This window comes from Bufo bufo, chromosome 6 (genome assembly GCF_905171765.1).
Source record: "Bufo bufo chromosome 6, aBufBuf1.1, whole genome shotgun sequence".
NCBI classification, from domain to species: domain Eukaryota; kingdom Metazoa; phylum Chordata; class Amphibia; order Anura; family Bufonidae; genus Bufo; species Bufo bufo.
In genome coordinates, this window is record NC_053394.1 from 216,847,825 (window position 1) to 216,871,813 (window position 23,989).

General features: G+C 44.4%; 1 protein-coding gene across 1 annotated transcript in view; it reads left to right on the top strand.

Moving 5' to 3' along the window:
* Positions 1–23,989, top strand: part of ANXA11 (annexin A11) — a 96,959-nt gene that overhangs the window by 14,468 nt on the left and 58,502 nt on the right. Inside the window, exons 2-6 of the mRNA XM_040434932.1 lie at positions 16,403–16,463; positions 18,083–18,177; positions 22,103–22,555; positions 22,690–22,777; positions 23,848–23,942. Of these exons, the coding sequence (XP_040290866.1) occupies positions 16,412–16,463; positions 18,083–18,177; positions 22,103–22,555; positions 22,690–22,777; positions 23,848–23,942 (783 nt within the window). The 5' untranslated portion in view covers positions 16,403–16,411. The remainder of the gene's footprint in view (positions 1–16,402; positions 16,464–18,082; positions 18,178–22,102; positions 22,556–22,689; positions 22,778–23,847; positions 23,943–23,989) is intronic.

Consider the following 23,989-nt stretch of genomic DNA (forward strand, 5'->3'; position numbering starts at 1 on the left):
ATGCAAATTATAGTAAGTTCCTTTATTAGGAATAAACCCATTTTGGTCTGGGTGTATAATTGATGTAATAACCTGCCTTGTAGCCAGAATTCTTGAGAGAAGCTTCATATCTGTATTCAATAAGGAAATAGGCCTATATGACCCATATCTGATGGGTCCTTGCCCTTTTCCAATATTTGTGTTATTACAGTATCTGTCATTGACTCTGGAAGGCTATCCTCCTCAAATGATCCTAAAACAACCCTAAGTAAACGAGGGAGGATAATCTCCCCATATTTATGATAGAATTCATATGGGAGTCCATCTGACCCGGAGGAAAAATCCCTGGAACATACCTTCAGTGAAGCCTCTAATTCCTCTAGACCAGGGCTGGCCAACCTGCGGTTCTCCAGCTGTTGCAAAACTACAACTCTCACCATGCCTACAACTATCAGCCTACAGCAGGGCATGGTAGGAATTGTAGTTTTACAACAGCTGGAGAGCCGCAGGTTGGCCAGCCCTGCTCTAGAGAGAGATCCTGGTCTAGAAACTCTCTCTGAGTATCAGTAAGAATTGGGAAAAGAAACAGAGTCCAAATATGAATTCATCTCTTCATCTGATATAGCCTTATCTGAGTTATATAATTCGGCAAAATACTTCAAAAAGATTCCCTTTTATACCATCTTGTTCTTCAATAATTACACCCTCAGAAGACCGAATACTAACTATCTCTTTTTTTGGTTCTTGATTAGAGATCACCCTTGCCAAGAGTTTCCCTGGTCTCCCTGCTTCAGATAAATATTTTTGTCCCTTAAAAAAAGAGTCTCTGCTGGGCCTTTTCCAAGAGAAATTCGACATAGGCCTTTTTTAGATTTGAAATACTAGTAACAAAAATTCCCCTCGTAAAGGCATTAAATGTGTCCCATATCAGTTGGACTCTAGCTGTGTTCTCATTACTATCCCAAAAATGACTCATCTCCTGTTTGACCAATTCATGAGTATCCCTATCCATTATAGACAGCTAATGTGGGTTCAATCTAAATAGAGGTCTTACTTTATAATCGTTGCCCCACCTGGTTATTTGAAGAGATAGGGGTACATGGTCCGATAGCAACCTGGCCTCGTATTTCATTGATTTAATAAATCTGAGATGGTTTTTACTTATCAAGGCCACGTCTCTCCTAGACATGGAGTTTCCAGATTTACTTATGCAGGAGTAAGCTCTATTCTCAATTTAGCTGGATAAACGAATGAATATCTAATGTCATTTCCCTGTAAACGTTTTTTTGCCGCCATAAAACTGCGTCTCTTTTCCTGGATCTCTTTAGAGAAATCCAGAAATAAAAGCAATTTACTCCCATTATACACAATAGGAGGACACTCCCTTGCCCTTCTCAAAACCATATCCCTATCTCGGGACGTCAATATCTTCACCAAGAGTGTCTGTGGCTGTCTCCCAGGGATAGGTTTACCCCCTGGCACCCGGTGTGCCCTTTCCACCAGAAACAGAGGGGAGAAATGTTCCTTTCCAAACTTTTCCTGAATTAGGGTCTGTATCATTTTGACAACATTTTTTTTTCTTCAAAGCCTTCAGGTAGACCCTAAATTCTCAAATTACATCTCCTCGACCTGTCCTCCAGATCCACCACCTTCTTTTTAAGAGTATTAATCTCCATTCTAAATGTGGAAATTTCAGATTTGGATATTTTAGCTTCATTCTCCAAAGCCCCCACAGTTTTTTCTATAGTTGTAACTCTGTCCTGGATCTTTGTAACATCATCCCTTATCAGGACCACATCTGTCTGAATTACCCTGAGCTGCGTTGAGATGTTCTGTATTAAATCTCCATTTAATTCCTCCGGTTCAGTTATATTCCAATACTCCAAATGAAGTTGAGGAGCAAGGGAGGGGGAAGAAAAAGAAAAAACAGCAAAATAAACCTCAAGAGAAAAACCAGAAAGACAAAAAAATATCCTCAATATTAGGGGTGGGCGATATGGCCTAAAATCTATATTGCGATATAATTTTAAGCATGTGTGATATGCGATATATATTGCGATATATTGTTTTCTATATTGGGGGGGGTTTAAACTTTTTTACTTTTTATTTAATAACTATTAGCCTCCTTAAGGGCTAGAACCCTTGTCATATTCACCCTAATAGAGCTCTATTAGAGTGAATAGGACTTTACATATGGGATATGGCCGGCACATTCATTGGTGGTGCAGTGGCCACAGTCCCTCCCCTCCTCCTCCTACTCTGTCCTCATTGGTGTTCAGCGGCAGCCGCACACAGTGGGGAGGGAGGGACTCCCTCCTTCTCCCTCCACTGTGCCGGCCGGCTCATCAGGAGAAAATGGTGCGCGCAGAGAGCGCGATCATATTGCGGTCCGGCGATATAGGCGATATGGCGAAAATCCATATCGTGGCCCAAATTTATATCGCATATCGCCTATATCGCCTATACCGCCCACCCCTACTCAATATAAACTGTTCCAATAGTTTCCAAGCAGGTCAAGAAAATTCTGCAACAGTTCATCCAAATCAGTCCCAATGTTTATTTGATATCAGAATCAGGAATATCACAGACAGGACAGGCTGTAGACACTTATTCACACATATATATATATATATATATATATATAATCTCTGATAACCGGCCAAGGGATTAGGGAGGCACATTCAAAACTCATAAAATGGGTAACTTATTCATAGAGGTGGAAGATGACTTTTTCATAGAGCCAGGAGGTGGCATTGAGGGAGATGAAAACCGATAAAAACAACAGGCTCAGACAGCCAAACCTTCTGATGTTTTCAGGAGTGAAGTGGAGGCAGGAGATAACTTATTCATGAAACCGGGAGGCAGGAGAAGCATTGAGGCAGGAGGAGGTAGATATAGACAAAGGAATCAGACCGCCAGCCTTCCGATCCTGTCTATAGTAAGTGGAGGGCACGAAGAAAGCCAGTGGGAGCCCGCAGCCTCCTAGGTCCAGGCAGCACCAACTTTAAAGAGCAGCACGGCGGCACCACCATCATCCAGAGGGGCCCCAATCCATGCGGACGCCGCAGTTAACCATAGCGAGGTAGGAGGAGAGGGGGGAGGTGCCATGTAGCTCCTCTCTACATCATCGCCTTATTGCAGAACATCTGCATGATATCAGCACCTGCTGCTAGAAGTTTTTTAATGACTTTGAACCTGGGTAAATGGCACGGCGCAGGCGCGAGATTTACCCAGCACACAGTGCCGGCAGGAGAAGACGAACGCTAGCCTGTCAATCAAGGACTGCAGGGTGTGGAATGAGGTAGGAGAACGGAGCATCTAGGAACAGGAGCAATGCCCCTGCTCCTAGAGGCAAATTTGCATATTGCAAAATAGGCCTGCACGATATATCGCAAAGCAATCGTATCGCGATAATCGACGATTGTGATATGGCGATTTGGACGACCCAAAAATGCTGCGATTGCTTGCAATGATACACAGCTGCCGCACAGTGCGGTCGGCGGGTGTATCAACAGAGGGAGGAGGGGCTAGGGGCCGGCATCTGGATTAGAAATGACAGTGGTGCATTCCCTGCATTCTAATGCATCGGCCGGCATCTGGATTAAGAATGACAGCGGGGACCGGTGCAGTCCCTGTATTCTAATGCACCGGCCCCGCTCACTGTTGTATAATCTTATCTAACCTGTAGGCATTGTTATAATAATCATGTGTAATCCGGCTGTATTACTTACAGCTAAATTCCGTAGCAGAGAGGAGGGAGGAGGTAGGCCAGGAGGTCATGCACCTGCGCTGCCCACTTTATGAATGGAGCAGGCGGCTCGGGCGCGTGACTTAGTGAGTGACGCGTCGCCCTCCCGGCCTGCCACCTCCCTCCTCTCTGCTACGGAATTTAGTTGTAAGTAATACAGCCGGATTACACATGATTATTATAACAATGCCTACAGGTTAGATAAGATTATACAACAGTGAGCGGGGCCGGTGCATTAGAATACAGAGACTGCACCGGTCCCCGCTGTCATTCTTAATCCAGATGCCCTGTATTGGGGGCATTCACACTGCAGGGACACTGTTATGGGGGGGATCTGTGGATGGCACATAGCATAAGATGCTATATATGTGTCATCCAAAGATCCCCCCCCCCCCCCATAGCAGTGTCATCCACAGATGCCCCCATAGCAGTGTCATCCACAGATGCCCCCATAGCAGTGTCATCCACAGATGCCCCCATAGCAGTGTCATCCACAGATCCCCCATAACAGTGCCATCCACAGATCCCCCCATAACAGTGCCATCCACAGATCCCCCCCCATAACAGTTCCATCCACAGATCCCCCCCCATAACAGTGCCATCCACAGATCCCCCCCATAACAGTGCCATTCACAGATCCCCCCATAACAGTGCCATTCACAGATCCCCCCATAACAGTGCCATTCACAGATCCCCCCCATAACAGTGCCATCCACAGATCCCCCCCATAACAGTGCCATCCACAGATCCCCCCCCCCATAACAGTGCCATCCACAGATCCCCCCCCCATTACAGTGCCATCCACAGATCCCCCCCCCATTACAGTGCCATCCACAGACCCCCCCCATTACAGTGCCATCCACAGATCCCCCCATAACAGTGCCATCCACAGATCCCCCCCCATAACAGTGCCATCCACAGATCCCCCCCATAACAGTAGCATCCACAGATCCCCCCCCATAACAGTGCCATCTACAGATCCCCCCCATAAAAGTGCCATCCACAGATCCCCTCCATAACAGTGCCATCCACAGCAAATAGACCTCTAGCACAATTCCCTTAAAATATTGCATTGCATATCGTTATCCCAATTTTTAGGGCCCTAATCGCAATCGCACAAAATTACCATATCGTGCAGCCCTATTATAAAAGTAAGAATTGTGCAGTAAGGGTGGCATCAATGAACATAATAGCAGAGTTAGATTCTGCTGACATTAGCACATCGCTAATGTCAGCAAATTTTAGAGGGTTAATTCTGGTGACAGAAACCCTTTAAAGGGAGTCTGTCAGCAAATTTACCCCTTTTTAACAGTTCCCAGAGCGATGTAGCCGCAACACAGATGATTAAAATGGTACCTTTATATGCTTTTGTGGACTTGTAAAACTGCCAAAAACTAACTTTGATGCATATGTAAATGAGGGCTCACAAGTGCCCAGGGCCGGCGTCCACCACGTTGGTGCCCAGGCACCTCTGCCTCTTCGGTTCTTATCCCCGCCCAGCCTCTTCCTCTGCCCGCCCATCTGTTTTCTCTCCCCCTCAGCGAGATCCCGCGCCTGCGCGCTGACTTCCTCGGCCGGGGCATGTGCACTGCGATGCCCATTGCTGGCACGGCATTGCCGTAGCTTATGCGCATGCGCCGGCTAACGAATAAAACAGATAAATTTACCTCTCTTGGCTCTCTGTGTCTGCAGTGACAGCTGCTCGCTCAGCTTTCCTCCTCTTCTCCTGCGCCGATGGACCGCCTCCTTTCTGCAGTTTTCGCGCCGTTAGCCGGCGCATGCGCACAAGTTACTGCTATGCTGTGCCAGCAATGGGCATCGCAGTGCGCATGCCCTGGCCAAGGAAGTCAGCGCGCAGGCGCCGGATCTCGCTGAGGGGGAGAGAAAATAGATGGGCGGGCAGAGGAAGAGGCTGGGCGGGGATAAGAGCCGAAGAGGCAGAGCTGCCTGCTGGGCACCAACGCGGTGGACGCCACCCCTGGGCACTTGTGAGCCCTCATTTACATATGCATCAAAGTTAGTTTTTGGCAGTTTTACAAGTCCACAAAAGCATATAAAGGTACCATTTTAATCATCTGTGTTGTGGCTACATCGCTATGGGAACTGTTAAAAAGGGGTAAATGTGCTGACTGACTCCCTTTAAGTAAAAGTTGAACCTGTCCATCCTATTTTTCCCTATCATTAGCTTTTGGTCAAAGTTCTGATGGCACCTTAGACATTAGTTTATTGATGGAGCCAACTCAAATCAACAGTACGTGTTGGAAAATACAGTCATGTTAAAATGTGCTGCATAGGCTTTTACAGTTTGTAATGGCAAATATTCAGTACTGTTCTCCTGCACCACCTCCTGTATTCTGTGCTTCAACTTTCTCTCATCCCCGTACAAGCATCAATGCAAAAAACAGTTTCCAGGGTCACATATACATCATAGATAATCATGTGCAAGGTGACCCTTTTAAAAAGGACCTTTTATCGGTCCAAACATTGTAAGATAAGTATCAGGCTGTGTAGAGCCGCGCCCCGGGATCTCACTGCACTTACTATGCCGGGGCGCCGCGCCATTCTCCCGCTATGTCCCCCGGTATTTTCGCTGACTTGGTAACACTGGGAGGAGTCTGCCCTGTTTCTCCCTGTTCATTCCTTCTCCCAGGCTGTAGCGCTGTCCAATCGCAGCACAGAGCTCACAGTTTGGGAGAAAAAAAACTCCCAGGCTGTGAGCTCTGTGCTGCGATTGGACAACGCTACAGCCTGGGAGAAGGAATGCGCAGGAGAAAAAGTGGCAGTGTTACCAAGTCAGCGAAAATACTGGGGGACGGAGCTTTAAGTATGAAAGATGATTTGTTTGTGCTTCAAATTATACACTGCTCAAAAAAATAAAGGGAACACTTAAACAACACAATGTAACTCCAAGTCAATCACACTTCTGTGAAATCAAACTGTCCACTTAGGAAGCAACACTGAGTGACAATCAATTTCACATGCTGTTGTGCAAATGGGATAGACAACAGGTGGAAATTATAGGCAATTAGCAAGACACCCCCAATAAAGGAGTGGTTCTGCGGGTGGTGACCTGACCACTTCTCAGTTCCTATTCTTCCTGGCTGATGTTTTGGTCACTTTTAAATGCTGGCGGTGCTTTCACTCTAGTGGTAGCATGTGGCAAGAAGGTTTGCTGTGTCTGTCAGCGTAGTGTCCAGAGCATGGAGGCGCTACCAGGAGACAGGCCAGTACATCAGGAGACGTGGAGGAGGCCGTAGGAGGGCAACAACCCAGCGGCAGGACCGCTACCTCCGCCTTTGTGCAAGGAGGAACAGGAGGAGCACTGCCAGAGCCCTGCAAAATGACCTCCAGCAGGCCACAAATGTGCATGTGTCTGCTCAAACGGTCAGAAACAGACTCCATGAGGGTGATATGAGGGCCCGACGTCCACAGGTGGGGGTTGTGCTTACAGCCCAACACCGTGCAGGACGTTTGGCATTTGCCAGAAAACACCAAGATTGGCAAATTTGCCACTGGCGCCCTGTGCTCTTCACAGATGAAAGCAGGTTCACACTGAGCACATGTGACAGACGTGACTGAGTCTGGAGACACCGTGGAGAACGTTCTGCTGCCTGCAACATCCTCCAGCATGACCGGTTTGGCATTGGGTCAGTAATGGTGTGGGGTGGCATTTCTTTGGAGGGCCGCACAGCCCTCCATGTGCTCGCCAGAGGTAGCCTGACTGCCATTAGGTACCGAGATGAGATCCTCAGACCCCTTGTGAGACCATATGCTGGTGCGGTTGTCCCTGGGTTCCTCCTAATGCAAGACAATGCTAGATCTCATGTGGCTGGAGTGTGTCAGCAGTTCCTGCAAGACGAAGGCATTGATGCTATGGACTGGCCCGCCCGTTCCCCAGACCTGAATCCAATTGATCACATCTGGGACATCATGTCTCGCTCTATCCACCAACGTCAAGTTGCACCACAGACTGTCCAGGAGTTGGCAGATGCTTTAGTCCAGGTCTGGGAGGAGATTCCTCAGGAGACCGTCCGCCACCTCATCAGGAGCATGCACAGGCGTTGTAGGGAGGTCATACAGGCACGTGGAGGCCACACACACTACTGAGCCTCATTTTGACTTGTTTTAAGGACATTACATCAAAGTTAGATCATCCTGTAGTGTGTTTTTCCACTTTAATTTTGAGGGTGACTCCAAATCCAGACCTCCCATGGGTTAAAAAAATTTGATTTCCATTTATTTATTTTTTTGTGTGATTTTGTTGTCAGCACATTCAACTATGTAAAGAACAAAGTATTTCAGAAGAATATTTTATTAATTCAGATCTAGGATGTGTTATTTGTATGTTCCCTTTATTTTTTTGAGCAGTGTATAACCAGTTGTCTCATATGGGCAGCATGGTGGCTCAGTGGTTAGCACTAGTGCCTTGCAGAGTTGGGGTCCTTATTTGAATCTGATCGTCTGCATGGAGTTTTTATGTTCTCCCCATGTTTGTATGGGTTTCCTCTCACACTCCAGAGACATACTGATAGGGAACTTAGATTATGACCCTCATTGGGACAGCTTGATGGTAACGTCTGTAAAGCGCTGCAGAATATGTCAGCACTATACAAGTGAGTAAAATAAATATGGCTGTACACTACGCAATTTTGGCTTAATAAAGGCCGAGTGTGGCCAAAACATCACAATTTATGCCAGTTTTAATGAAGAAGTGAATTAAAGTATTTTATGGCACATTCTATCTCAAGAATGTGGTCGGCACCAGACGGGAGGCCATCCGGGCAGTTAATAAGCTGTAGTGGTACCAGAAGTCAAAGTATACAGATCCACACAAAGAGAAATAGCCACAGCACTCACCAGCCACGTAGAAATCACATTTATTAGATCCAAAGTTACAGTGCAAAGCTGTAGTGGGAAAGTCGGGACTGGTCTGCATTCTGACTGTGTGGCAGAGTAGGACGTGTTCTATCCTTTGTGGAACGGATATAGGGATGCGGAAGGCACACAGACAACATCCATATTTTGCGGATCCGCAATTAGACCTTAAAACAGATACGGTCATGTAAATGCACAATCATGCTGATGAAGTTGATTTGTCTAATTCTTTCCTGCATGTCACAAGGAAGATCTTTTCCTTTGCCAATCTTCTCCCTTTCTTTCTTCTGCGCTGTTTTGACTTTCATTGATTAGGCTACAGTTAGGACTCAAGTGCTCATTTGGGCAACAACTTTACTCCCCCCCCCCTCCCCCCATACATATGCACACTTGGCAAAGTGTGAATGTGATATCAATAGAGAGAGGAGAGGAAGCAGATGCCAAGTAGCTCTGATGGGTGTCTTATCTCCTTCGAGAACTAAGGACTGGATATGTTGAAATTCAGCACACCCAACTGTTCCTCCCATCATCTGACTCCTACACACTTTATATGGTCTGCTAGTCCTGCCAAATTAATTTGCTTCAGCCAATATTAATCTAAAGTCTATTGCCACCTTAAGAAGGTGTAGTGCTGTACTATTCTTTTCTTAAAAATAGACTGAAACCCGACAGACATATTGTAAGTCTGTAGGATCCATCATTGGCCATGATGCTAATGTGAACAAAGCTTTATGGCTGTAGTACACTGGCAGATGAGACTGACGATTGTCGGGAGAAAAGCGTTACTTCCCGACTATTGCCTGCTTGTGAGTAAAAGAGTGCTTCAATTGCATGCAGCGCTCTCCTCCTCAGTATGGGGAGGAGTGATCACTAATGCCATCGTTCATCCCCATACAGAACCATTATTTGCCGGCAGCAAAGTGTGATTAGACGGCTTGAACTGCCCCTGGCAAACTATAATTTTTGTGACTATATAAAAGATGCAGTTTCCCAATGAACAAGCGCTTTGCTCCTTCATCAGGTATTCGGTGGAACCTTTACTGAGTCAGATCATCGCTAACGAGCGTTCCTAAAATTGCTTGTTAGTGATGATCTGGTGATAAAGGGGGGTTTTGCTTATTGGGAATTGGAGATTTATACAGTGGGATGCGAAAGTTTGGGCAACCTTGTTAATCGTCATGATTTTCCTGTATAAATCGTTGGTTGTTACGATAAAAAAATGTCAGTTAAATATATCATATAGGAGACACACACAGTGATATTTGAGAAGTGAAATGAAGTTTATTGGATTTACAGAAAGTGTGCTATAATTGTTTTAACAAAATTAGGCAGGTGCATAAATTTGGGCACCACAAAAAAGAAATGAAATCAATATTTAGTAGATCCTCCTTTTGCAGAAATTACAGCCTTTAAACGCTTCCTGTAGGTTCCAATGAGAGTCTGGATTCTGGTTGAAGGTATTTTGGACCATTCCTCTTTACAAAACATCTTTAGTTCATTCAGGTTTGATGGCTTCCGAGCATGGACAGCTCTCTTTAAGTCACACCACAGATTTGCAATTATATTCAGGTCTGGGGACTGAGATGGCCATTCCAGAACGTTGTACTTGTTCCTCTGCATAAATGCCTTAGTGGATTTTGAGCAGTGTTTAGGGTCGTTGTCTTGTTGAAAGATCCAGCCCCGGCGCAGCTTCAGCTTTGTCACTGATTCCTGGACATTGGTCTCCAGAATCTGCTGATACTGAGTGGAATCCATGCGTCCCTCAACTTTGACAAGATTCCCAGTCCCTGCACTGGCCACACAGCCCCACAGCATGATGGAACCACCACCATATTTTACTGTAGGTAGCAGGTGTTTTTCTTGGAATGCTGTGTTCTTTTTCCTCCATGCATAACGCCCCTTGTTATGGCCAAATAACTCAATTTTAGTTTCATCAGTCCACAGCACCTTATTCCAAAATGAAGCTGGCTTGTCCAAATGTGCTTTAGCCCACCTCAAGCAGAAAAGGCTTCCTCTGCATCACTCTCGCATACAGCATCTCCTTGTGTAAAGTGCGCCGAATGGTTGAACGATGCACAGTGACTCCATCTGCAGCAAGATGATGTTGTAGGTCTTTGGTGCTGGTCTGTGGGTTGACTCTGACTGTTCTCACCATTCGTCGCTTCTGTCTATCCGAGATTTTTCTTGGTCTGCCACTTCGAGCCATAACTTGAACTGAGCCTGTGGTCTTCCATTTCCTCAATATGTTCCTAACTGTGGAAACAGACAAATCTCTGAGACAGCTTTCTGTATCCTTCCCCTAAACCATGATGATGAACAATCTTTGTCTTCAGGTCATTTGAGAGTTGTTTTGAGACCCCCATGTTGCTACTCTTCAGAGAAAATTAAAAGAGGAGGGAAACTTACAATTGACCCCCTTAAATACTCTTTCTCATAATTGGATTCACCTGCGTATGTAGGTCAGGGGTCACTGAGCTTACCAAGCCAATTTGAGTTCCAATAATTAGTTCTAAAGGTTTTGGAATCAATAAAATGACAACAGTGCCCAAATTTATGCACCTGCCTAATTTTGTTTAAACAATTATAGCACGCTTTCTGAAAATCCAATAAACTTCATTTCACTTCTCAAATATCACTGTGTGTGTCTCCTATATGATATACTTAACTGACATTTTTTATCGTAACAACCAACGATTTATACAGGAAAATCATGACGATTAACAAGGTTGCCCAAACTTTCGCATCCCACTGTATCAATCTCCATCTCCCTTCCCTTCTAATACTGTTCCTAAGCTGTTGCCTTTTTTTCCTATATAGCCCACTTATTCTGTGTATTTTATACACCCCCTGCAGTTCATACACCCCGGAGTAACATAAAACCCTTGCAGATAGTTATAAAAATAGTTTACTGATAACATAAAGATGACAAAGCAATGGACATTACATAAAAATACAGTATGAGGACGAGTGATCACTAATGCTATTGCATTCCACTGACGAGCAGGCGCTTGCTGGGAAGAAACAGTTCCTTTCTGACAGTCGCCTGCTGAGTTGTCCCGTCTAAAGGGACTTTTAGACAGAACGATGTGCTGCTGGCAAACAATGATTTGGCGTTTGGCTCGTTCATCAGGTGATCGCGGCATCTTTACACCGGCAGATAATTGCTAGCAGTGATATGCTCAGCCAGTGTCTCTGGATTCAGGCAGGGCATGTAGTGTAGTGCTGGTTACTAGGCAGGCAGTCCTGAAGTGTTTACTAGGATTGTATGGGTGGGACTGCAGCGGATCTGGCAGCTGCTGGAGCTATTTTTATAGCAGACACTCCCTGGGTGAACAGGCTCCAGGTCCTGTTCAATACACCCTCCTCTATCTGTAACGTGCGCTGTCAGAAACATCTCCAGGAAGCTCTGCTCAATGCTCCCTACATTTCCTGCACTGTCACTCCTTCCCAATGTGCACAGGACACAATTATGCAGCTTTCATAATCTACTTCCCATAAGCAGTAACTGTGACCTCGTGTATTAACGGCGCAGGCATTTCAGGTGACGCTCGATTGCAAAAATATTTTCTCATATGTTATAAAATGTCTCTGTGCAGTATAAAGGGATCTGGTTGATGGAAGTGATCAGTCTAATCCTCTGACTGACGGGCGTGTAAATGTGCCTAACTGACCTCACTCCCTGGGGCGGCTTCTCTCAGATAGCCTTCACATATGATGCCCACTAATTCCCCATTTCAAGCCTGATGCAAGGACCCATGGGCTCTCCTCTGTGCTGTGTGTAGCAGGGAACCCAAGGATTACTTAGAGATGATCTGTAATTAGTTGTATTGCTTTGTGTACACTGCCCCGAGGTATTAGGTGAAAATGAGCAAACAATAATGCTTGCATTTATGTTGTGTATTAATTGTACATCAGGTTGCAGGTGAGAACTGGAGTTGTCGCTGTATTAGTTCCTTTAAACTTGTTTTCTTATACTTTTTGCCAGTTACTCCCTCCACACTATTTCCATGGCTATGTTCTCCTGCAGTACAGGAGCAGAAATGATATGATTGCCACCAACTCTTCTAGGATGGAGATGACCATGCATGCTGGAGGTAGTCAAGAGCGTGGACCTAGTTTGTTGCTATCCATCTGCTCTTCCTTAGGGTGTCTAACGGTGGTAAACCAGGTCAAACTATGGCAAATGGATTATATGACTCGCATGGTATGCGAAGGAAGGCCGATCACAATCATCCTGTGTTTTGCAAATAGGGATGGAAGGATTGGGCAACCTTGGATTTTAACATGACTGATCCTAGTTTGTTAGGGAGATCTGGCCTATAAGCATGCATACTCGGCTAATCTCAGTTTATGGGGTAGTCTGGGGCGTTTTGGTTAAATAAGATTTAGGCTCACAGATGTGTTATGTGAATGTCCAGCTTTAAATAGTAAATATCATCATGGATGGTACGGTTGCATCCTTGTCACCTGAAGATGTTATTCTATGTAAAAGCCACATATTACAGGGGACAGGTCTGTTCTCATATTGGCCAAAACTTCACAAAATATTGTGATGGTGGGCAAATTATTAGGAGTCTGATGTAATCATGAGTGGAACGCTATTCCTGCCCTTCTCACAGTGATAACCGTATATGCCTATCATAGCTGTCAACCACCACAGAATAACTCAGGGAAACCGGATCACGGCGCGCAGTAATAGGGGCCAGGTATGGGATATGGGCGGCACATGAGGGCTACGTTTGTGTTCAGGCATATTAACTATATTCATTGGTGGCGCAGTGGCCACAGCCCCTCCCTTCTACTCCCCTTCTTCTAAGTATTATATTAATACACACGATTAAATCATTGCTGGCAGTGGCCCCAGGGTGGAAGCTTCTGATCGGAGCCCCTGCAGTGTAATCGCGGGGCTCCGATCGGTTACCATGGCAGCCAGGAAGCTACTCTAGCCCTGGCTACCATAGTCAGCTCACTGCACAGGGCAGCAGGGAGAGTGTGAAGTCCTATTCACCCTAATAGAGCTCTATTAGGGGGGAATAGGACAAGGTTCTAGCCCCTAAGGAGGCTAATAGTTATTAAATAAAAAGTAAAAATAAAATAAAATTGTAACCCCCCCAAAATATAGAATATATCGCATATCGCACATGCTTAAAATTATATCACAATATAGATTTTAGGCCATATCGCCCACCCCTAACTGAAACCAAACCTGTTGTTTCACTGGACTTGTCATAGCATGCCTCAGTGTGTGTATATTAGGGAAAATCACTGTATCTGATCACTATATGACTTCATCATTCGTCAGTTTTCTCTAAGGTAAAGCTAGGGCTACGTGTCGAGAGCTGTCACGGCCAGGATCGCAGAGTAGCTGTGATTTCATAGAAATTAATGGGATTGCTGTGGCAGCCATATTGTATTTCTTGTGATTGCTGTGGTGATCCCATGCATTTCTATGAGATCACCGCTATCAGCGATCCTGGCTGCGACCAGAGTCACTGTGTAACCCTACCCTAATAGTTGGAGACTAGCTATGATGTCTATGATGTCTCTTGTTCACAGCACATGCAGACAACAGGAGATCCTGTGTGGCACACCCCCTCATAAGCAGCGGCAGCATGGGAGACATTTTACATCACTAGTCAGCCATCTAAAATTAAGCAGCACTACAGTTAGGTCCAAATTGGACAGTCCATGAACTGGCGGTGCCAGCAGTGTTAGGCCTTAGCCCAGCCGGCCCCTGATAATCAAGGATTTGGGAGAAATACCACAGCACTCGATGTCTTGAATGCAATTCCTAATTTATTCACCAAGAATGAGACGTTTCGACTACAATGAGAGTGACTACAAAATAACAATTCTATCACAACTGGGTAGGTATATGGAGGAGTGTTACTGAACAAACTAGTTACCCTTAAAACGTCACTTTTAATAATGATGACTAAAAATATTTCCACATCAAAAACAATAAATACATATATAATACAATTGTTGCAAAGGAGCCAATTATCACAATATAGGGGTATAATGTTGTAGGCATCAATTATTACCACAGGTGTGGTTACTCACGATACTTTGGACCTCAGTAGTGGGGGTACTTGAATGCCAGATGCTGCAGCGCTTTTCAGTGGATCTTTGGACCATCCATGGGGACACGGGAAACGACTGGAGCAAATCCGCTCTTAGGCAATGGGATACTATCCCTGTTGATCTATACTGTCCCTGCCTAAAAGCAGAGTAATCACCCCAAAAGGGGCGGCCCCACTTATCGGTGGCTCTCCTAAAAATCCCTACCTATCCAAAAAAACTCCCATATATCATGCTGCCTATGTATAATAAGACAATTTTCCCATATAGCTTGATGTCTCCAAATTACAGTGCGTCCCGACGCGTTTCCCCTATATACAATAAATCGGTTCATCAGGGGACCATTTCTGTAGGATGACTCTGCTTGAAAAAGACTCATTGTAGTTGAAACATCGCATTCTTGGTGAATAAATTAGGAATTGCAGTGAAGACATCGAGTACTGCGGTATTTCTCCCAAATCCGTAGTTATGAATCTAGCACTAGGTTTAGAAAATTTACTAGAGCCAGGAGCAGCATGGCCCAGTCTCACTCCAGCAGACAACTCCTCCTCGCTGCCTACACTCCATAGATACAGTATGTAACCCTATCTATCAATCTCTCAAGAATAATTATATGTGAATGTATGGTAAATGGTAAGCACATGTGGCAGACAGTAAGTGGAGAAACAGGCATTTTTCTGTGATAATATATATTATAAAGTTTCTTATGTTTGTTATACTGATTTATGCAAAATTTATTAAAACTACTGCTTCAGTTGATCACCATTGCTACTCCGATTTGCAGGTGATTGATCCATATATGCAGAATATTCCCTGTAAATAAATGGTTTTTACACTGCATTTCCACCTCATACATTTGTCTTAGGGCCCATTCAGACGGCCTTAGTGCTTTGCAGATCAGCAAAGCACGGATACCGGCCATGTGCGTTCCGCAATTTGCGGACCGCACATGGCCGCAACCATAATAGAAAATGCCTATTCTTGTCCGCGATTGCAGACAAGAATAGGACATGTTCTATCTTTTCTGCGGAGCCGTGGTACGGAATAACTGATGCGGACAGCACACGGTGTGCTGTTCGCATCTTTTGAGGGCCCATAGAAATGAAATGGATCCGCAGACCTTTCACAAAATTGCGGAACGGGTGTGCATCCGTTCGTACGGCCGTGTGAATGAGCCCTTATTCGCGTGAGAGGTGGCTGTGCATGTGGAGTAAGGGGAAGGTTGTCATTCTCAACATAGATGTAGGTCCAGACCCTCATCTGTCAGACATTTATGGCATATCCATAGGATTCTGAGTTACAAATCCCAATTTTGGGGGTATTCACATGTGGCAGAACCATTATGTTGCAGAGATTTCAGTGAATGAATAGTCTGAAATCTGAGATTTCAGTGAATTGTCTGAATAGGGTTATTTTGGTGGCAGGTACAAAGATTTTTGTAAACCCCATTCAGAGCAAATGAATAGTCGCAGGAATTTCAGAAACAAACCTGCCGAATGTGAATTCACCTTAAGTGTAAGTACAGATGAGCAGAACAGAATTTTCGCTTCAGATCTAACACCTTTTTATATATAAGTTGAAATCCTTGGTGAATTGACTGCTGTGGAATCCTCACTAATCGGTGGCGAGATCCACAGCGAAGAATTACACCTTATGCGGAGCCGGCCTAAATGCATGCATATACAGCATTGACAGTTAACACACAACCTCTCATTTCAGGTGTAAACAATGAGTTATCCTGGTTATCCTCCAATGGGTGGCTTTCCCCCTATTCCTACAGGTAAGTAATCCAAACTTTTGTATATATACGGTCTGATTTATGTCAAATTACACAGATTGACAAAAACATAACGCCCAAGAAGGAGTTGATAGAATCGACTTCAACTTTCTATCTGTGAATGTAATGATGAAATAAGTGTTTACAATATTAGTGAAAGGATAAGTTTTTATTGGGGAAATCTGTACAATTGAAAGGAGGCTCTAGTACCCTGTTGGGCTGCCTCTAGCCTGGATACAAGATGAGATACGGTTGGTCATGGAGGCATACAGGTTCTGTATATATTGCAGCACATTTGCCTACAGATGTTGTAGCTGGGTCTGTCGATCCTGCTAGTTGCCGAAGCTCGTGTCCTAGCTGGTCCCATAAATGCTTGATTGATGATAAATCTGGTGACTGGGCAGGCCAAGGAAGTGTTGGAATAATCTGGTGGAGACATTCCTGGGAAACCTTTGCTGTGTGTGGGCAAAAATTATCCTGCTCAAAAATGCCAGTTGGAAGTCCTGCCATGAGAGGCAGCACATGTGGCCCCAGGATGTCCTGTAAATATGGCTTAGCTGTTAATCTCCCTTGTATCACTACTAGGGGTGACTGACTGTCCTATGCGATAGCTCCCCAGATCATCACACCAGCAGTTGGCGCAGTGTGTCACGTCAGGATTGAAGCAATCCCCACAAGGCCTTCATAGTTGAATGCGACAATTGTTGGATCCCAAACAGAACCTGGATTCTGTTCACAACATCACTGCAAATGACGGAGACGATGGCAGGACATGTAATTGCCACCATGACACCAAATTACTTTCTGCTGATTGCCTGGGCAGAGACAGGGGTGTGTAATGAATGTCCACCATCCAGACACAGGTGGCACCATGAAACTATGGTAGCTTCTTGTTGCTTGTCTGCCGATCAAATTAGCCTCTCTACTGGTGGTCTGTCTGGGCCGTCCAGAGCCTATTCACTGTGTGCCTGCCCTCATGTAACCACTGCTCCTAACAGCTAGGTCAGAACAGTCTAGAATTCTAGATAGTGGGTAGTTTGCTGAAATGACCAGCCTGCTTCTTACAGTACAGTGATGTGCCCCCTCTCAAAGTCTGTCCACTGGGCATCATAAAGGCATCTCTAGCAGTCAACGATCTCTCACCAAGAGGTGCACTAACCAAAAGTGGCCTTGGAGAATCTTTTGATAGAGCAGCGGAGGAAAGAGTTTTATGCCATCTTGTGGCAAGACCCAGTGTCTAACCAGACCACACCTGTAATCATTTACTGAGACATAACTGTAGTCTGACATTACTATCTGGATGCACTATGTTGTTTGTCAGTGAGTGTAGTACTGCTGCAAGCTTTACTGTACCTGACATGCATACATTTACCTACATTGATCCTTGACTCCAAGAAAGGTTCAGAATCATATTATATGATTTTATTTGTGTCTTTTATGTATTAACTTAAAACCTTTTATATTTTGTCTGTATCCTAAGGGGTTAATTTCAGATTTATTGATTTTTTATTTTTTTGCCTTAGAATATTTGTGGTAAAATATTAAGTTTGATTGTCATGCAACCAAAACAGTTTATTTTTTCTCTAAAATGTTGGCTTTTTTTTTTTTTTTTTTTACTACAGGCAGTAACCTATGGGGTGCACCCAGTAACCAACCTCCCATTGGATTGGATATGCAGACAGGCTTCTCTCAACAGTATAATCCACAGCAATATATGGTGAGTGCTGTCATAAATGTAAAAATAATCTGCCTTTAAAGAAAACTGCCATTAGTGTAATTAAAGGGGTTGAGTCACTTCAGCAAATGGCATTAATCATGTAGAGAAAGTTATTACAAGGCACTTACTAATGTATTGTGATTGTCTATATTGATTCTTTTGCTGGCAAGTTTAATTTTTCCATCACATTATATACTGCTCATTTCCATGGTTACGACTAGGATTGAGCGAATCGGGTTCAGATTGTTGTATCCAAACTCAATGAGTTTAAAAACTTGTTTAAGAATGTGGGCTCTGTCTTACTGTAAAATGTATGTTCTCCGAGAAGGTCTTTCTGAAGTTCTGCAAATATCATGAGACTTACTGCATTTCGCTTTTATTTCGTGTCAGATTACTGTGTCAAAATACTAAGCAGAACTTGGCTTTGTGCCTTATTAACAAAGCCGAGTTTGGCTTCGTATTTTGATACAGTAATTTATGTGATTAAACAAACTGACACGTGATAGAGGCGAGATTTGCAGAAACTTTGGAAGCACCTCTGCGGAAGACATACAATCTACAGTATGGCAGAGCCCGTATTATTAACAGAGTTTTTTTTTTTTTTTTTTTTTTTTTTTATCGAGTTTGGACACAGCAATTTGAACCCCATTCACTCCACCTTAGTTACGACCAACCTGCAATCCAGCAGCGGTGGCCCGTGCTTACACATTATAGAAAAAATTGATGGACTATGCGCACTCCCGTAGTCCCAGCCACCAGAGAGGCGGGCACTTTTTCCTGTAGTGTGCAAGCACGGCCACTGCTGATGGATTGCAGGGTGATAAAACCCCCGGGAAACGAGCAGTGTATAATCTGATGGAAAAAGGAATCAAGCCAGCAAAGGAGGCAATATGGACAATCACAGTACATTAATAAGTGCCTTGTAATAACTTTCTCTACATTAAAAATGCCTTTTTCTGAAGTGAGACAACCCCTTTAAAGGTTTTTGAATATAAAAATATTGGGGGACATTTATTAAGACCGCTGTTTTCCGCGCCAGTCTTAAAGGGGTTCCCCGGGCTTTTAATATTGATGACCTTTCCTCAGGATAGGTCATAAATATCAGATTGGCGGGATTCCGACACCCCCCAGGGCTCCAGACTAAAAAAAATATCAAGGAGCCATTGGCTCCTAACCTGAAAAATTTTGTCACCAAATTTAAAATGCATATAATTACGGTATAATAAAAAAATTAAAAAAACACACGTCTTACCTAGGGTTGTCACGATACCAAAATTTTGACTCTATTTCGATACCATGAAAAAGTTTTGCAATACTCGATACCACGTGAAAAAAAAAAATCAACAAAAAAGCTGCGTGCATTACAGATTTTATGGAACGTCTGGACCATAATAGAACAGTCCTTACCTAATTTTTGTCGGGACAGGGTGACTAAAAAATGCCAAATTGCACTTTCTTTTTTTTTTTCTGTTACGGCGTTCACCGCATAGGAGATATTTTAAAATATTTTAAGTTTGCACTTTTTTCGGGTGTGGCGATATGTAATTTTTTTATTGTTTATATATTTTATATGTAAAATTGGGCAAGGGGGTGATTTAAACTTAATATTTTGGTTTGTTTTTAAACTTTTTTTAAACTTTTTATTTAATATCTATTTCCTCCCTTAGGGGCTAGAACCTGGGATCTTTTCATCCCTTGTCCTATTCACCCTGATAGATCTCTATCAGGGTGAATAGGACTTTACACTCCCCCTGCTGCTCTGTGCTTTGTGCACACAGCAGCAGGGAGCCGACTATGGCAACCAGGGCTTCAATAGCTTCCTGGCTGCCATGGTAACCGATCGGAGCTCCAGGATTACACTGCTGGGGCTCCGATCGGAACTACCACTGCCACCAATGATAATATAATAATACTTGGGGGGGTTGGGGGCACACTGCGCCACCAATGATTCTGCTTTATAATGTTGGGGGGGCGTTCAGTGCACTGCGCCACCAATGAATATAGTTTATGCTTAATACAAACGTAGGCTGTGCTGCGGGTGATGGCCATGTCCCATACCCGGCACCCAGCCCCTATGACTGCTCGCTGCGATCTGCCGCTATTAACCCCTTAGATGCCGCACCTGAGGCGTTAATAGCAGCGGACAGTCATAGAGGCTGGGTGCCGGGTATGGGATATGGCCGGCACCCACAGCGCAGCCTACGTTTGTATTAAGCATAAACAATATTCATTGGTGGTGCAGTGGCCACAGCCCCTCCCCTCCTCCTCGCTTCTATCAGTTCATTGGTGGCAGCGGCAGCAGCGAGCGGTGCACAGGGGGGAAGGACTGCCTCCTTCTCCCCTGTGCTGTTCAGAAGAAGCGCGTGCCTTGTCAGTTTAATGTGAAAGCGGCAGAGCAGCGGAGGGTCTAGGCGCAAATGGCGACAAGACTACAAAGTTTTGGTCGCCATCTGGAGCACTGCCCCTGCCTGTCAGCTGTATGAAGGGAAGGTACGCGGAGTGCATGTGTGCTTGCTGCTGCTATGTCTATGGCGAGCAGGAAGACAGAAGGGAGACGCCACGCATGCACTGCACGTGCCTTCCTGTCATACAGCTGGATAGGTCATCAATATTAAAAGCCCGGAGAACCCCTTTAAGTCCCTCTGCGCATGACTGGCCACCGCTCCCATTAACTTCTATGGGCTCAACGGAAATAAGTGAGCCAGCATGCGCAGTGCGCCCTCCTTCACTTTCGGGGTTCTGTTGGCGATGGCGATTGCGCAGGGCACGGGCTCTTTTTTTTTTTTAATAACACACTGCCGGGAGGAAACTTCCGCCCGGCAGTGTGTTCGGTGACGTCACTGGCTCTGATGGGTGGGCTTTAGCGCTGCCCTAGCCGTTTTACTGGCTAGGGCAGCGCTAAATCCCGCCTATCAGTGCTGGTGACGTCACTGTGCTTCCTGGCAGCCCCATGGAGAGCCCGGTTCGTCACCGGAACTCCTAAAAATGCCTTTGCCCTGCGTGATTTAGCGCAGGGCAAAGGAGAGCATCGGAGCATGAACTGCTCCGATGCTCAAGTCAGGGGTGGCTGCCGGGGTGAAAATGGAGGTGAGTCCGGGTTCAGCTCTGAACCTGGACAACCTCTTTAAGACATTTTCCATGCCAAAAATAGGCGTGGAAAATTATAAATTAGCTGGTCCTACCAGCTTCCACGCTTCTCTGTCCACGCCACGCCCCTTATTCTTGCCACTTCGGAAAAAGTGGCATGAGTGGGGAAAAGTTGCAGATTTTACCACAAAATGACATCATAATGACCTTTGCAGACTGCCATTTATCGCAACCTTTTATGGAACAGCATACAGGAGAACTGTTAGTAGCTAAAACTATTTGATGCAGTTCTGACAACAGGGAAAGAACTTATTTGGAAAGAACTTTGCTATGAATGCTTATTCCCAATAATAGGCTTTTATGAATGTACCACCAATTACCTGATGAACAAGCAAAACGCTCATTCATCGGGTGAATAAATTGTTGATGCAGCACATTAAATTATCATTTCTGGGCAGCAGATCTTACTGTGTCAAGAACGATCGTCTGCCCAGAAATAGTGAATCTGTAGGAGAACAGGCGATAGCACTGCAGATAATCACTTCCCTTCATTGCCACTGACGAGCAGGCAATTATCTACAAGGAACGTTTCCTTCACGATAACTGCCTGCTCAGTCGGGCTGTGTAAATCCTCTTTTAGTGAATTTACTTATATGGCATTATGCATTGTATCTTTCTTTGTGAGATAATTAAGAAACTATAAATGTGAGTTGATAGTATTTTCTGTTGATTGCAGAACTTTGGGATAAAAGATATTGAGAAAAAATATATGCAGAGTTATAGAACATCTAGTTAACATTCTTAATTGTATTCATTGAACCTAATCTATTTGTCACAGACAGGATCAGGTTTTCCATATGGAGGAATGGACCCTTCCCAAGCAGTGTATCCACCAGCAAGTGGTGGTTATCCACCTCCACAAGCACCTATGTATGGGGCACCACAGCAACCTCAAGTTCCTGGTTTGGGTATGTACCCTTCTCTAGGGGGTGGACCTCAACCTTGGATACCAGGGTTTAATACAGGATACCCAGGCCAGCTTCCCGGACAACCAATTCCAACACCAGGACAGCCACCAATGATGGCACCAGGACAGCCACCAATGATGGCACCAGGACAGCCACCAATGATGGCACCAGGGCAGCCACCAATGCCAGCACCAGGTCAGCCACCAATGACATTCCCTGGCCAGCAACCAATGCCAAGTTATCCTCAGGCTCCAGCAGTGAACCCCTCCATGCCGCAGTATCCATCACTACCCTCAGGAACACCTAGTATTTCAACAACAATGGTAATTTTTTATATTCCATAGAGTCTCACATTTGTTTAAATCTTGCTAATCTATTATATCGTTTCTCTTTTATAAACCACAATAAGGTTAAAGTGGTTTAAAGTTAATTTGTGAATTGCTTTTTTTCTATCCAGGCAAGGAAACGAGGTACCATTACCGATGCACCAAACTTTGATCCACTCAGAGATGCTGAAGTTCTCAGAAAGGCCATGAAAGGATTTGGTAAGGAAATGTGGGGCAAAATGCAGCTACCAATGTTTCTTGAGGATATCATCCTATGTCTTTACTTTGAACTTGTAATACATTCAGGCGGTTTATACTCATAGCTGCCCATTCTAATTTTCATAAGCTTTCTTTAGTCCAAACCTAAAATCTGACTATATATGAGACATGTATCCTCCACATACCTGGTGCCCTCCAGTTACCTCTCATGTGCTGCCTCTGTTCTGGTCCCCAGTTGGATTCATTTTAGATCGCCTCATCATCTCAGACTTCCTTATGTAGACTGATGCAGGAACAGGTAAGACATGTCCACCACTGCCCTGAAATGGACATGGGACCTGTGTCATCAGTGCTGGTCCATCCTAGAGCAGTGGATGGGTGGGATGTCATGTATAGTCAAATTTTAATTTTGGACTAGAGGGCCACTTTAGTTTAATTGTGTTTTTACCTTTTTTTAATAGGCACCAAAGTAGTTGTTTTGTAAAAAATAAAAAAAATAAAAATTGATAATGGTAAAAGGCATTTTAAACCAGTGATCATACATGGGGCATGCATATGTCTGCATACTAATAGCATCTACATAGCATGGCATGTCCCATACTGAACACTATTTATAGCCGTTCTAGTGGAGAATTTAGTGCCATATGTACTGAACAGTATCGAGTGTTGTCAGTAAAGCACAAACTTCTGTGCATGATAAGATCTGCACTACGCCCTCAAATGCCAGCACCAAATGGACTTTTAAAGGTCACAGTGGCATCTGCAAGTGACGAGTTGGACAGGACTGGTTTAAGGTGTCCATACTCTTAATAAAATGGTTGTCCAAACCTGCACATTTCGTTGGGATCCACCAACTATCTCATGGGGGTGTTCCTAATGGCCAAGCATGCATATGTATGGGACTGTTGGGGAAAATAGTTGTGGGCAGCATTAGAGTGTACATCAAATTTATTGAAAAAAGGTACAGATAAACTGTTACTTAGAAGACTTAAATATAAATATCGTAATCTATCATTTTTGAATTGCTGTGCACTTTCAATTAAATAAAAACTTGTATGTTCTGTTAACAGGAACTGATGAAAAGGCCATCATTGAATGCCTGGGTAGCCGGTCTAGCAAGCAGAGGCAACAAATCAGTTTATCCTTCAAAACAGCTTATGGAAAGGTAGGTATTCTGTCTAATCAAATGCTGCATACTTCATTTTTATATTT